At 44.3% G+C, this 12962-nt stretch overlaps 1 protein-coding gene across 2 annotated transcripts in view; it reads right to left on the bottom strand.

Annotated features, from left to right (window-relative positions):
* Window positions 1-8220, bottom strand: part of SPINT1 (serine peptidase inhibitor, Kunitz type 1) — a 33187-nt gene extending 24967 nt beyond the window's left edge. The window contains exon 1 of one of the 2 annotated variants that reach the window (XM_081209118.1): window positions 6870-8220. In XM_081209118.1, coding sequence (XP_081065244.1) covers window positions 6870-7314 — 445 coding nt within the window. In that variant the 5' untranslated portion in view covers window positions 7315-8220. The remainder of the gene's footprint in view (window positions 1-6869) is intronic. The other variant, XM_081209117.1, reaches the window with a different exon arrangement.
* Window positions 8221-12962: the final 4742 nt, after the last annotated feature.

Raw genomic sequence — 12962 nt, 5'->3', positions numbered from 1 at the left:
TGAGAAACACTGTGCTAAACTGTATCATTTGAACAGTCAACTCTCCTACATTTTTGCTGTCCCCTCTCCCTCTTTGACTCTACATATCCGTTCACATTTACAATAACCTAAACACATCCAGAGAAAAAGCTTGGAGAACTGATCAAGCGGAGTGGACAACATGTATACAGTACTTGACCTGTTCCTCTTGAGACTGCATGCAGGGTTCATTACGACCAGGATGCTATTCTACACATTCTCGGCGGTCTCTGTTCCTTACTCTTTGGGTGGGGTCATATGCATTGCCTAAGTCAGACAACCACACAGCCTTGCCTGCCAAAACTAAGTTTTAATGACATGCACAGACTGAAGGCAAACTTCTGTGTTTTGTCTCTTACATTCCCTCCAGCGCAGCAGAAGTCTCAGGCAGGTCATGGAGAGAAAGTGACGTAAACGAAAAAGTATCTGCCAGGTAGGTAAGTCACCTCACTGCTCAGGGGCTTTGTTAATCCGGTCTCCTAGAAACACACCTATAGTAACCTCACTCTTCCCGGGGAACCAACGGAAATGATGCACTCACTTGTCCTGTTCGAACAAGCCTTCCATTCCCCACGGGATTCCCCACCTCCTGACCTAGTTCATATGTCATAGCTACAGAATACATTTGTCTTCTGGCTCAGATCCCACCACCATTCCTTGTCAGCGGCTTCAATTGTATTTCATTTTCAAATATCTCAATCCCACAAATCAGCCCCCAGCAAACATAAACATGCGGAGATTTTTAAAGCCACACACAAAAACAAAGCAGGAAAGAAGCAAATTAAAGCTGGAGTAGACAAAAGAATAAGCGTTTAGCTTATCTCCAAAAGCCCATCTGGATAGAATTTACAATCCTGGGTCAAAATGAAGAACAGGCACCAAGCAAACCTTCCCAGAAAGGCATTCCAAAAGCTGGAAAGACCAGCAAGCGTCTATGATAGTTATTCAGAGAAGGCGCTTCAGAATATGCCCTCAACACAAGGGGAGTTTATACAAGAGAAAGTCAAATTGGTATTACTGCGTACAGTCTCCAACTCATTCAATTTTTGGGAGCTAGTTTATTGTTCACCAATCTTCCCATCTCCTGGCTTGGAACAGTTTTTCAGCTCCCTTATAATAATTGGGTGGTGGAGGTTAAGCTTCAATAACGTCAAACTTTTTCCTAACACACACACACATATATGTTTCAGTATACTGACAGGGTCTATTTACACAAACATCTACATTCCTTACTTTTTTTGGAACTGCCCCCATTAACAGATAAAGCATTAAATTTGCTTTGGTTACTATTGAGAAATCCTGCAGCAATTTTGAATGGGGAAACGTCTAATGAGTGCAGGGCAAATTGCTCTCACAGCCTTCAAAGCCATCCATGCCCATGTATTTGCCATGCCTAGCATAAAGTATAGAAAGTAGGAAACCAGTGTTTTCATATACTGTGTATATATCATCCACTACAACAGCTACATTTTAAAAAAAATGTGGTGGATTGTTCAGGAACATCAGAAGAGAGTGCTGGATCAGGCCCACCTAGTCTGACATCCTGTTCTCACAGCAGATAACAAGATGCCTATGAAAAGCCCACAAACAAGACCTGTTATTGATGGCATCATGCACACACGACAAAACCTTTCAAAAATACCCAACATCACTATCGTGTTAATCTCCTCCTCTTTCCAGTAACAGAAATGCATGAAACATTCTGAACAGAAGAGAAAGCAAAAATAAAAGGTCTTCCTGGCTGTGCCGAGACCTCCTTTATTAATGTTTTATTTATGCTTTTACAGTAAATTGGTACATCCAACTGGTAAATTGGAGCTGTGACCTCCTATACAAACATAGGAAGTTGCTTTACATCAGATCAAACCTTTACCCATTGATCTTTGATCACTTTCATGCTATATATTTAAAGACAGAGCTGTTCCGCCAGGCCTTTGGGCAGGATGCAGTTTGACTTACTTTCTTTTGTATAAAACAAGCCCAAAGGAGGCCCCAACCCGCTCACAGGTCCTTATATGACCAGTGGAAACAGTTGGTCCTGGCAAGTACTCAATTCCAACCTAATAATTGCCACCTGCCCAGATTTTAACTTGTCTGAATTAATTTTAAGGTGTATTTTAATTAACTGATGTCTGTTTTTATGTATATTGTCTTGTTTTTATGATGTTAGCCGCTCTGAGCCCAGCCTCGGCCAGGATACAAATAAAATATTATTATTATTATTAAAGCACTATTATGCCACTTTAACACTCATGGGGAATCCTGGGAACTATAGTTCTGTGTGGGTCAGCACCCAAAACAAACGACAGTCCCCAGGATTCTCCACGACTGTCAAAATAATATAACAGTGCTTTAAATGTATGTTGTGGATGCGACCTTTGGCAGTGGCTCTCCAGAGTTTCACGCACACCACCTGCTGCCTGAGCCTTTTTAAACTCAAGATGCCAGGAAGCTGCAGTTCCCCCTCCAAATACAGGACCTTGCACTGTATTCTCCTCCTCCATTAAAGCACTCCTGGTTCAGCATGAGGCAATTAGGTTCCAGGAAGGCTCAGACCTAATCCCCATGAGACTCCTTGCCCTAGGTTTAGATTTCTTTGAAGACTTTGATACTTCTGTTGCCAGGCCGCAAATAGTGAGAGAACAGAAATGGAAAAAATGCTTCATGGAAGGCACATCTTTCCGTGCAATTAAATGCTTAAAGCGGCACTTTTAAAACGTTTGGACCTGCAAAGATATTTTGATAGGTGCACAATGAGCTTTTACTCAAAGCTCTCTTAGGTAATCCAAGATCTGAAACTCCCGTTTCTCTCCCACAAGTCTCTGGACATTCAGGAGTCAAAGCACATTTAGGCCAAAGGAAAAAATTATAGACTATGGGTATGGATTGGTATATCACATTCCCTTGAGCCTTCAGCACTGTATCTGCAGATGACCTGAGTAAGGTCTGGGGTTGTGCGTATTCAAAATGTTCCCTAGGGCCTGGCACCGTGCTTCTGTCCCCAGTGAAATGTGGTAGAATCCCTTTTTACAGACTACTAGAGTAGTGCAGGACTTTGCATGCCATTTCAATGACTGTGCATGCGCTGTTCTTATTTGTTGATATACTCCTTAATATTCCCCCAGAAGTTCATGTCTGCAGTCAACGGGGCTAAAAGGTTTATCACTACAACAAGGAACCTGAGTAGGGATTAGAGACAAAGTTTCCCTGGTCCAAATCCTGCACAAGTCCAAGTCATGTCCTCATTGGGAATGTCCAACCAGTCATGACACAGGGCATTCCTACAGCCTTGACTGAGTGTAAGAAGTACAGCATCACATCATGGGTTGTTGCAGGGGAATTATTCTTGTTGGGTAAGTCAGAGATTTTCAACCTTTTTGAGTCCACGGCTCCCTTAAGCAACTACCTTCTTTCTGCGGCACCCCTGTGGGGCTCAGGAGCCCAGTTAGGACACCCCGTGCCCACAGAGATGCCTGCCACTCACCCGTTTTTGAACATCCTCCTCTGTGGAGTGTTCCCTCAGCCTCCTCTTCTCCTGCTGCCGCCCTTCTTGCTGCCCCCCACCCTACCCCAAAGAGAGGTGTCTTCCAGAGGCACCATTCACCTGCAGAGCTTATAGCCAGGCCTGCTGCAATAAACAGCTGCACCAGCCTTTGGGAGGCAGAGACATGAGAGGGCATCAAAGGGAGGGAGGGAAAGAAAGAGGGACAGAGGCCCGTGGCACCCCGACCATCATTCAAGGCACCCCAGGGTGCCACGGCACACTGGCTGAAAACCACTGGGGTAAGCGATAGTCAAGCTGGCATGCAGGCTGGTTAGTTAGTGACAACTGATAAAATTACATCACTGACTACATCCAGGAGTTGCCCATAACACAACCTGAAGCTAATCACAACAACTATAGATGCATTGTTGTGGAATGGGATGTAGTTTCCTAGGCATGCAAGGCAATAGAGGAATCAAATAGTACAAGCAGATCATCTTTACTTGTAAATCTGGCAATACTCACCTGCATGCCTAATATTGCATTGTTTGTGTGTTTGGGGGTAGGAGCTATTTGCAGGAATGTTTATAAGATCAGTAACATACAAATGGTATGTGCTTGACCAATGATGATCAGATACATTTGTGCAAATTTACTGTCTCGAGTAATAATGATAAATCACAGATGCAAATTTTGAAGCAAGCTAAAATGAATTTTTAAAGACTCCAAGTTACTAAAAAATTGAACAAGGCACTCTTTGCTAGAGTTAGTATGCAACCAAAGGCCACCTGGTCTGCAAAGTACTATAAAATATAACATATTTAGTGGGTGGAAAATGCAATCACCCTCAAACAAAAGCCCAGTCTTGAGGAAGGATACACAGGCAGCACACAAATAATGGGCAGCACATGTACATTTGTAGTGTTAGAGATCAACATGTGCAGAAAGGCCTTTAGTGGCATTTCCCCATGAGTTTACCATTCTTTTTGTTAAAGGGCTACTCTGCGTCATAATCCATGTTGCATGGGGATGTGGGATAGATGTTTTACACAGTCACAATTTGCATAGGCACACAAGAAGCCACAATGTGGAAAAGTTCCATAGCTAAAGTAAACTGGAACATTCCTGTAATATTATACTTTTCCAGGAAAAAGTACAGAACTATGTTATTGATGAAGAGCCTGCCTGCCTGCCACTCCTCATATTAGTTTTGTTAGAAACTGCTGCATGTATTTTGAAAGATCTTTATGTAGACATTCTACTGGAAGGCTGCCATTATAGAGAAGCAATAACAACAAACTACAGACCCTTGCCCTTCACCCCTATAACACGTTCAGTTAAATTATTCAGCCAGGATCACACAGTGAAAAGGCTGAAAGTTCTTAAGCTTTCATTTACACATTCCAGTTATGCAGCATAATCTAAGCATCTTTTTCTCACAATTAAATCCCACTAAATTCAATGGGTTTTACTCTCTGGTGGATTTTTCCAATGAGATTTCCTCCCTGTGCTTAGATTTCAGCCTTTTTAATACAGTGGTACCTCGGGTTACATATGCTTCAGGTTACATACGCTTCAGGTTACAGACTCTGCTCACCCAGAAATAGTGCTTCAGGTTAAGAACTTTGCTTCAGGATGAGAACAGAAATCGTGCTCTGGCGGCGCAGCAGCAGCAGGAGGCCCCATTAGCTAAAGTGGTGCTTCAGGTTAAGAACAGTTTCAGGTTAAGAACGGACCTCCGGAACGAATTAAGTACCATATTTGTCACTCTATAAGACGCACCAGACCACAAGACGCACCTAGTTTTTGGAGGAGGAAAACAAGGAAAAAAATATTCTGAATCTCAGAAGCCAGAACAGCAAGACGGATCGCTGCGCAGTGAAAGCAGCGATCCCTCTTGCTGTTCTGGCTTCTGGGATAGCTACGCAGCCTGCATTCACTCCATAAGATGCACACACCTTTCCCCTTACTTTTTAGGAGGGAAAAAGTGAGTCTTATAGAGCAAAAAATACGGTACTTAAGCCGGGGTACCATTGTATATGTGCTTTCCCTTCCTTTCCCCCCCCCAAAAGATATTTATTAAAGTTTTTTAAAATATAACAATGAAAAAAATAAAAAATAAAAAGAAACAAAATACAAAAAAACAAATAATTTTCCATAATATATCTTCCTTATGCTTATTTCCCCAGACCTCCTCATACCTCCCTTCTTTGTATTCCACTTCAATTTGTTAGTTCAGCAAATCCTTATCATTAAACTTTTACCCATTTATAAACCTCCCCCCCCCCCGTATCTCCTAAAGCATTACAGCTGGAAACCCCTTGGTTTCTATCCAACATCCTTCTAACAATGTGCTTTTCCTTCCTCCTGTTAAATATTCTGGATTTATGAATTTTCAAAACAATGCTTGGCCAGAGTCTCTCTCACAAAAGCATATTAACTTTTTCCAGAACAGACCAAGGTCAACTGGTTCCACTATTCAGTTCTCAGGGGCAGCAGATGCCTCTGGTTACTCATGATCAAGGCGTGAAGGTGGTCGCTTTCTCCTGCCATTTGTGCCCAAGAGGTATAAACTGCTCCTGGACATGGGGGCTCAACTGAGTAGTTTAAACCGCTTTGATAGACCTACACTCCATTCACTTGCCTAATCCAGGGGTCTCCAATGTAGCACCTCTTGGCACACATGTGCCCTTGACACCCACAGGGTGCCTGCTCCTCCCACTACTGAAATTAGGCTTGAAGGAAGCATTTAGCTGTAGCCAACTGAACAGGCTGTGGTGTGTACTTGGTTGTGAGGGTGGCAGCAGCTGTATAAACACATTAAACTTAAAGGGCAAAAAAGAAAGAAACCTGGGTTCGCTTCTACATACTTTCATCCTTAATTCAGACTTTGCGATATATCGGTATATTGCAGTGCTCAGCTGGTAACGTATCACAATGTTGAAAATTAGACATCACCCTGTCTTACAGGGAACTGCAGTTTGTGCTGAGAACTGAACCCAAGAGGGGTGAACTACAGTTCCCAGGATTGGGGGGGGGGGTTGTGTGTGTTGTATTACCTGCCACATTTCCTCCAGTTTGTGAATAAACTCAAGGCCCCTAAATGTTGGCGACGCCTGGTCTAATCCTTTTTTCAAAAACCAGCTCCTAACTCCAGTAGAAGTCCTACTTTTCCTTGCCAGCCCTGACCGTCTACCAGTCAGCTTTGTTTGGGTCTCTCTGGAATTCTACTATTTTTTGGGGGGTGGGAAAAATAATACTTCTCTCCAGTCCACAGTAGGGCAAATCTGGACACGTCCCACAAGTCACCCCAACCACAACACACACACACACGCGCGCGCGCGCACACACACACACATCTCCTTACCCCGATGGCCTTTCTCCCGCATGGCCACATAGGCCTCGTACACGTCCTTCTTGACATAGTTGAGGAAGCCATCCTTCCGGGCAAACTTGCAGACGAAGGCCTGCTCGTAGAGGCAGTCGAGGAGGAAGCAGCTGTGGATGCCGTCTTCCTCGTCCCCCCCGGGGACCTTCTCCACCAGAGCCAGGTTGCACTGCGGGTGCTTGCAGCAGGCCCGCACGCAGTCGCGGCCCCTCTCCACCGACGGCGAGGACAGGAAGGTGGCTCCGTTTTCCACCGAGGCGTCCGTGTCCAGGACGAACTCGGGCAAGCCGGCCGTGAAATGGGCCTGGCACCTGTCTCCGAAGGACTCTCCTTCCGCCGCCTCTTCCTGCCCGACGGCTACCAAGGCAGCCGCGACGAGCTGAAGCAGCAGCCCAGCCTGGACGTGAATCCGACGGGGGAGCATCGTGACGCAGGCGGAGCCCCTTCTGCCGCGCAGGCGGTGGATCTCCGCAGCCGAACGAGGGCGGTGCGCTTCGAGGAGCGGAAAGCAGGCAAAGCGCAGACGGGCTCGCCAAGGAGAGTCGACTGCGCCGTCGACTAGGAAAGCTGAAAGGGAGTTGTTTCCCCTCTCCTCTACTTGTGGCTCTTTAGCCCAAAGAGCATTTCTTTAAACAACTTTTCCCCCAAGATTTTTCTTCTTTTTTAAACTCTGGCTCGCCAAAAAGTCCAACTGCCGATGCGCGACGGCGACTCTTCCTTTCGGTTCCTCCTCGGAGAAATTGCGGGCGGCGGGCGCGTGTCCGGGGATCGGAAGAGTGAGGCTCCCTGGGCGCCGTCCCTTCTGTTTTGTGCGACGACTTCCTCCCTCGGACCTCTGCGATCTGTTTCCCTTTTCGGGTTTTTTTTCACTACCTGCCGACTGGTTTCAGGTGAAACTGACTCACGGGCTACGCTGCAGCCCAAGAGGGGTGTTTCCCTTCCGCGGATCTCCGATTAACTCCTTCCCCGCCGCCTGAACTTCAAGGTGCGCCCTTTAGCAAGAGCTCAGGGAGAGACAAAAGACTCCAGGTGACAGGAAGTGAAATTCAACGCCTGGACACCCAGCCCTTCCTATTTACTTTGAGCAGGCAAGAGGGAAGGGAAAGGGGAGGATGCTTAGAGGCGCGCCTTTCCCCCCAGCCGCCTCCTGTGAAAGGGAAGAGGACGGGCAGATCTGAAAGTATTTGGAAGCCCTTTCAGGCCAGGGGGAGAATGTGAAATGGAAATCCGGTACTGCCCATTTCTTAGTGCCCGCTTTTCCCTGTGGAAAACGCCAGGCGAAAACGGCAGCCTTTGGCTGATTGACAACCGATGTTCTAGGAAAGGGATTATGGGTTTGTTGTTCTTAATTTTATAATATATATTTTATATTGTATTTTTATGTTGTGAACCTTCCTGAGATATATCGATGAGGGGCGGGATACAATCAAAAATAAAAACAAGATGTTCCAACTGCCAAGGAGCTTTAGGGGGCGTACATGATTCTCTCCCATCATGTACCTCACAACAACCCTATGAGGTGGGTTTGGCTGAGAGATTATGATGGGCCCTAAGTCACCCAGTGAGCTTCAGGGCTGAGTGGGGATTTGAACTCTGATCTCCTGGTTCCTGGTCCTGCACTCAAACCGCTGCACCACACGGTTGTACTGCACAATATTATACACTGTAGAATTATTTATTTTGTCTAGTTATGTAATACCTTTTTAAAACAAACAAATTTAATTAAAGATTTTCTTAGGTTACAAAAGTACAGTGGTACCTCAGGTTACATATGCTTCAGGTTACACACTCCACTAAGCCAGAAATAGTGCTTCAGGTTAAGAACTTTGCTTCAGGATGAGAACAAAAATCGTGCTCTGGCGGCGCGGCGGCAGCAGGAGGCCCCATTAGCTAAAGTGGTGCTTCGGGTTAAGAACAGTTTCAGGTTAAGTACAGACCTCCGGAACGAATTAAGTACTTAACCTGAGGTACCACTGTATGTGCATGGTCTCTTTTTTTTCCAGGTCATGATGTCTTTTCTACAGATCAGTTACATTCAATGTGAGACTGGGAGAGGCTCCCACCCGCCCAGCAACATGCCAGAAATCGTGCCACTGTACAATCCAAGTTAACAACCCAAATCCTGAGCATACAGGTGCCTAAAAGCTTGCCATAATGGTACGTCAGATGTGTTTCCCTGGGGAGGGCTGTACCAGTAATTCCTTTTTCTAAAATAAAATAAAAAAAGCAAGATCACATGAAAAGCATATTCTTTGTTCCATGTATAAATCCTTTAAGGAGCTAGATGTGTGCTGCAAACCAGCGGACATCAGATCAGATGTGAGGAATCTTCATCCCACCAGATGTTGCTGAACTACAAAACCCATCAGCTCCAGTGGCCAGGCATGATGGGAGTTGTAGTCCAGCAACATCCAAAAAGGCAAAAGTTCGTCACACCTGCCTTAGATGTATCCTTCACTTTGCTCTGATAAAGTCAACTTTGGGTCACGTCTGTGATTCAGAATGGCGGGTGGGGAGAATAAAATTCCCCCTGCCTCTTCATCCGTAGGGCTTGTCCTGCTGAAGTATGGGGAAACCCCTAGATTCATTGCCAACATAACTAAACTGTAGGTTCACATTCAGAGTCAGAATTCCATTGAACAACATTTGGAGTAAGTCCACAGAGGGGGAGGGGGCTCTTATCCTCATGTCCTGTTTCTATGGGCTTTCCAAGGGCATCTGGTCAGCTACTGCAAGAAACAGAATCCTAGACTAGATGAAACTTATCTTGATCCAGTTTTTTGATGCTGGAGACGAAAGCTCGCTTTTCTCTCTGTTGCTTTAGCTTAACAATGGGAAGAATCAGAGTTGATGCATCCTAGGAGGTGGGAGCCTGCAAGGCAGATATGAGCCACCCTGGCAAAACCCTCCATCCTCTGCCATTCAGCTGAGGGTAGGGAGTGCCAAGTAACTAGCGCATGGCAGTGTGGTAGCAGGAGAATTGCAGTCCCCAGATGGTGAGTGAGATGCAGCAGAAGATTCAAGGCATTGCCCATCCCCTTACCAATAGCCCCAGGCTCTTATAACAGGATCATGATGTCAACAGTTTCTGCAGATTTTGTCTCGAGACTTTATTTGGATTCGATGGAGAAGTGATTTAAAACAAAGCAAAACTGCAGAGTTTGGCTGGTTGAAAGTTATGAAGGACACTTCCGCATTATGCTTCCTCAATAGCTGCCACAGTGCTTACTCCCCCTCCTCCTGCCACCCACCAAAAAAAAAAAAAAAGTAAATTGAAGAACCTCTTAAAAACCACTTTAGGATAATCACATAAAAATCAACATTGTTTGAAAAGTCAGGGAAGAAAAGACTCTGGCTTTTGTCACCCGTCAAGCAGCCTATGTACCAAGGGTGGTTTAAAGGGGTACCTGGGTAGCGTGTGGCGTTGTGGTTTAAACCAATGAGCCTCTTGGGCTTGCCAATTATTTTTTCCTGCCCTTAACCCTGAGGTCCCAGCAATGGGTTACAACAATTAAAGCACAATGTTAAAATCCGTTTGAAAGAACTTACAATCACAGAAATAAGCTGGGTCCTTAAAAACTACATCCCAAAGGTCAAAAGACAGGGCAAAGAGGGGCATCTTCAGCGTTCACTGCGAGTTGTATGATGAAGGTGGCATATGCACCTTTGTGGGGAGGGAATTTTGCGGCTTAAGTCTAGCCATGGAGAATGTTCTCTTCTGGAGCACCACCACCCTGAGTTTCTGAGGCTGGTGGAACAACCAAAATGGCCCCCTCTGCAGATCTGAACACCTGAGAAGGACTATGTGGTAGGAAGGGGTCTTTCAGATATTTGGGGCCTGGGTCATTTAAACACTAATGTGAGCACCTTGAATTGGGCACGAGACAGCTGCCAATCTCTTTCGGTACTTAATAGGCGAAACCTTACAGGTGAAACTTTACCTCAGCATCAAGATCTAGTAATTCAGAGGAGGCCTGTTACATTTGAATCTCTGCTTCTTGTGAAGTTGTTAGTGTCACTGGAGCCCTGCCAGAAAAGGGTGGTTACCTATTCAGAAGAACCACTACGTATTGCTTTCCAATGCCAGAATGTGTGAAAACAGGAATGACTGTGTCTTTTATTTTTCCTACTGCAGCTAGGTCAACTACTACACAATTAGCCTTAATAAGGATAAGGAGAAAGGTTGCATTTTATTAACACTCTTCCGTGAGAGGGCAGGAACAAACCCCATTTTGAATAAATCTGCTACACAGTAACCTTCTGAGAAAATACCAGAGTATTTCGATTATTGGAGTAATCGTCTTTGCTTACCTTCCTCCAACAACAACCATTTCCAAATTCACAAGGCCAGTAAAATCTATTTGTCTCCCTGCTCTAATGTGGAGAACCTGTGGGCCTCTAGATACTATAGGACTCCCACTCCCAGCAGCCCCCAACAGCATAGTCAATGGTCAGAGTCATAGGTGATGGGAGTTCTAGTCCAGCAACAGGATATCCTGCACAAATGGATACTCAGAAATCTCTGTTAAGCTTGTCAGCAGTTAAAGACATGTGCAGGCAAACATTCATGCGTGTGTAATATTTGCATGCCTGTATTTTATTTAAACATGCCTTTTATTCTAGTAGAACAATGTACTAAGAACCACCAAACATAAATCAAAAGATTAATTGCTAACTCAGCCTTATATTTATTAGCTCACCTGGTTGACATAGGTGACAAGGAATTCCATGCAGGTGAGTGAGCAGGCTGGTAAACGAGGGACCGATTTTCTCCATCCTTCCTCTGCCAGCCTTCCACATTGCTATGCTATCTAGCTATGGGGCCATGCCAGAGAGCACCTCCTCCTCCTTCTCTGTTCCAAGCATGGAAACATATGGTGGGCTGGTGGGGGAAAGTTTTTGCAAACAGTTGCATGGCGTTGTTTTAACTGAGACTGGAAGAGCTGAAACTAGGACCCAGAATTGTTGCCAGCACTTGCTGCAATTGGCACCTGTCAGTTGTGATGAGACGGATCCTCTCACATTCAGCATTTTTGAAACTCTATTCACAGTTTTAGAGAAACAGATAGAATTAGTTACAGGACAGGTGCATATTCAAGTATATACACAAGTAACTCTTTAAAAGGAAAAAATCAGTGCAATGCTACCTTTTCCATTTAGCAGTGCCCTGCGGAAAACTTACTTTTCAATTTATAAAGCATTTTGCTTAGTGGTGAAATTTATAGTCTCTAAACGCTGCTTACGATGTGGTCCATTTCATTATCCCATTGACTTGTATAAGACAATTGCAACTCAGACAGTGGGTTGAATAGTTTTCTTCCCTGAGGCAAAGGGAAAGAAAGATTGCAAAAAGAAAGTTTGTTCAATTAATTTTTTTGTCTTGTTCTTTCCTAGGTGAGCACTGGATGGAGTGCATAATTCTCTCCTCCCTTTTTATCATCACAATAATCTCATGATGTAGGTTAGATTGACAGACAGAGCCCAAGGTTATTATTGCTTTAAAAATTGCTTATAGTGCACAGTTAAAACATTTTCATGCCATTGAAATGCACATCTGTAAAAACAACAACAACAACAGGTTTATTCAGCTATTATCTCATTAGAAAATAGTGACATAAGACACCTGATAGCTTAGGGACTGCATCAGAATTACGCTTGTACATTGTAATCAACATCCTAATCTAACAGACAGGACAAAGCTAGCCAGCAAAAGCATATTTTGAGATATATAGATAGATGACAGATAGATAGATATAGATAGATATTGTGTTATTTAAATGTATTTATAATTGAGCTGTTCGATATGCTGAAAACTGCATAGTACTGATGCAATAAAGGGCGGTCTATGAAATATAATGAATACATAATAAACATTCTAAATAATAAAAAATAAAAGGTGGTTTCTTCTAAAATACCACTGTTGGTACCAGTGGGGCACTAAGAAAAACGTACTGACACAGAATCCAAAATATAAATATAGGCAGCTTCAGAATGTCTAGTATGCTGGCTTATCTAAGGTCAACTAATTTGTGTGTTGTCTTTTTCTCTTAACTCTTTATTTGTTTGCAGTTT

Source organism: Podarcis bocagei (assembly GCF_964188305.1).
Source record: "Podarcis bocagei genome assembly, chromosome: 1".
NCBI classification, from domain to species: Eukaryota; Metazoa; Chordata; class Lepidosauria; order Squamata; family Lacertidae; genus Podarcis; species Podarcis bocagei.
This window is presented reverse-complemented; position numbering and strand designations above follow the sequence as displayed.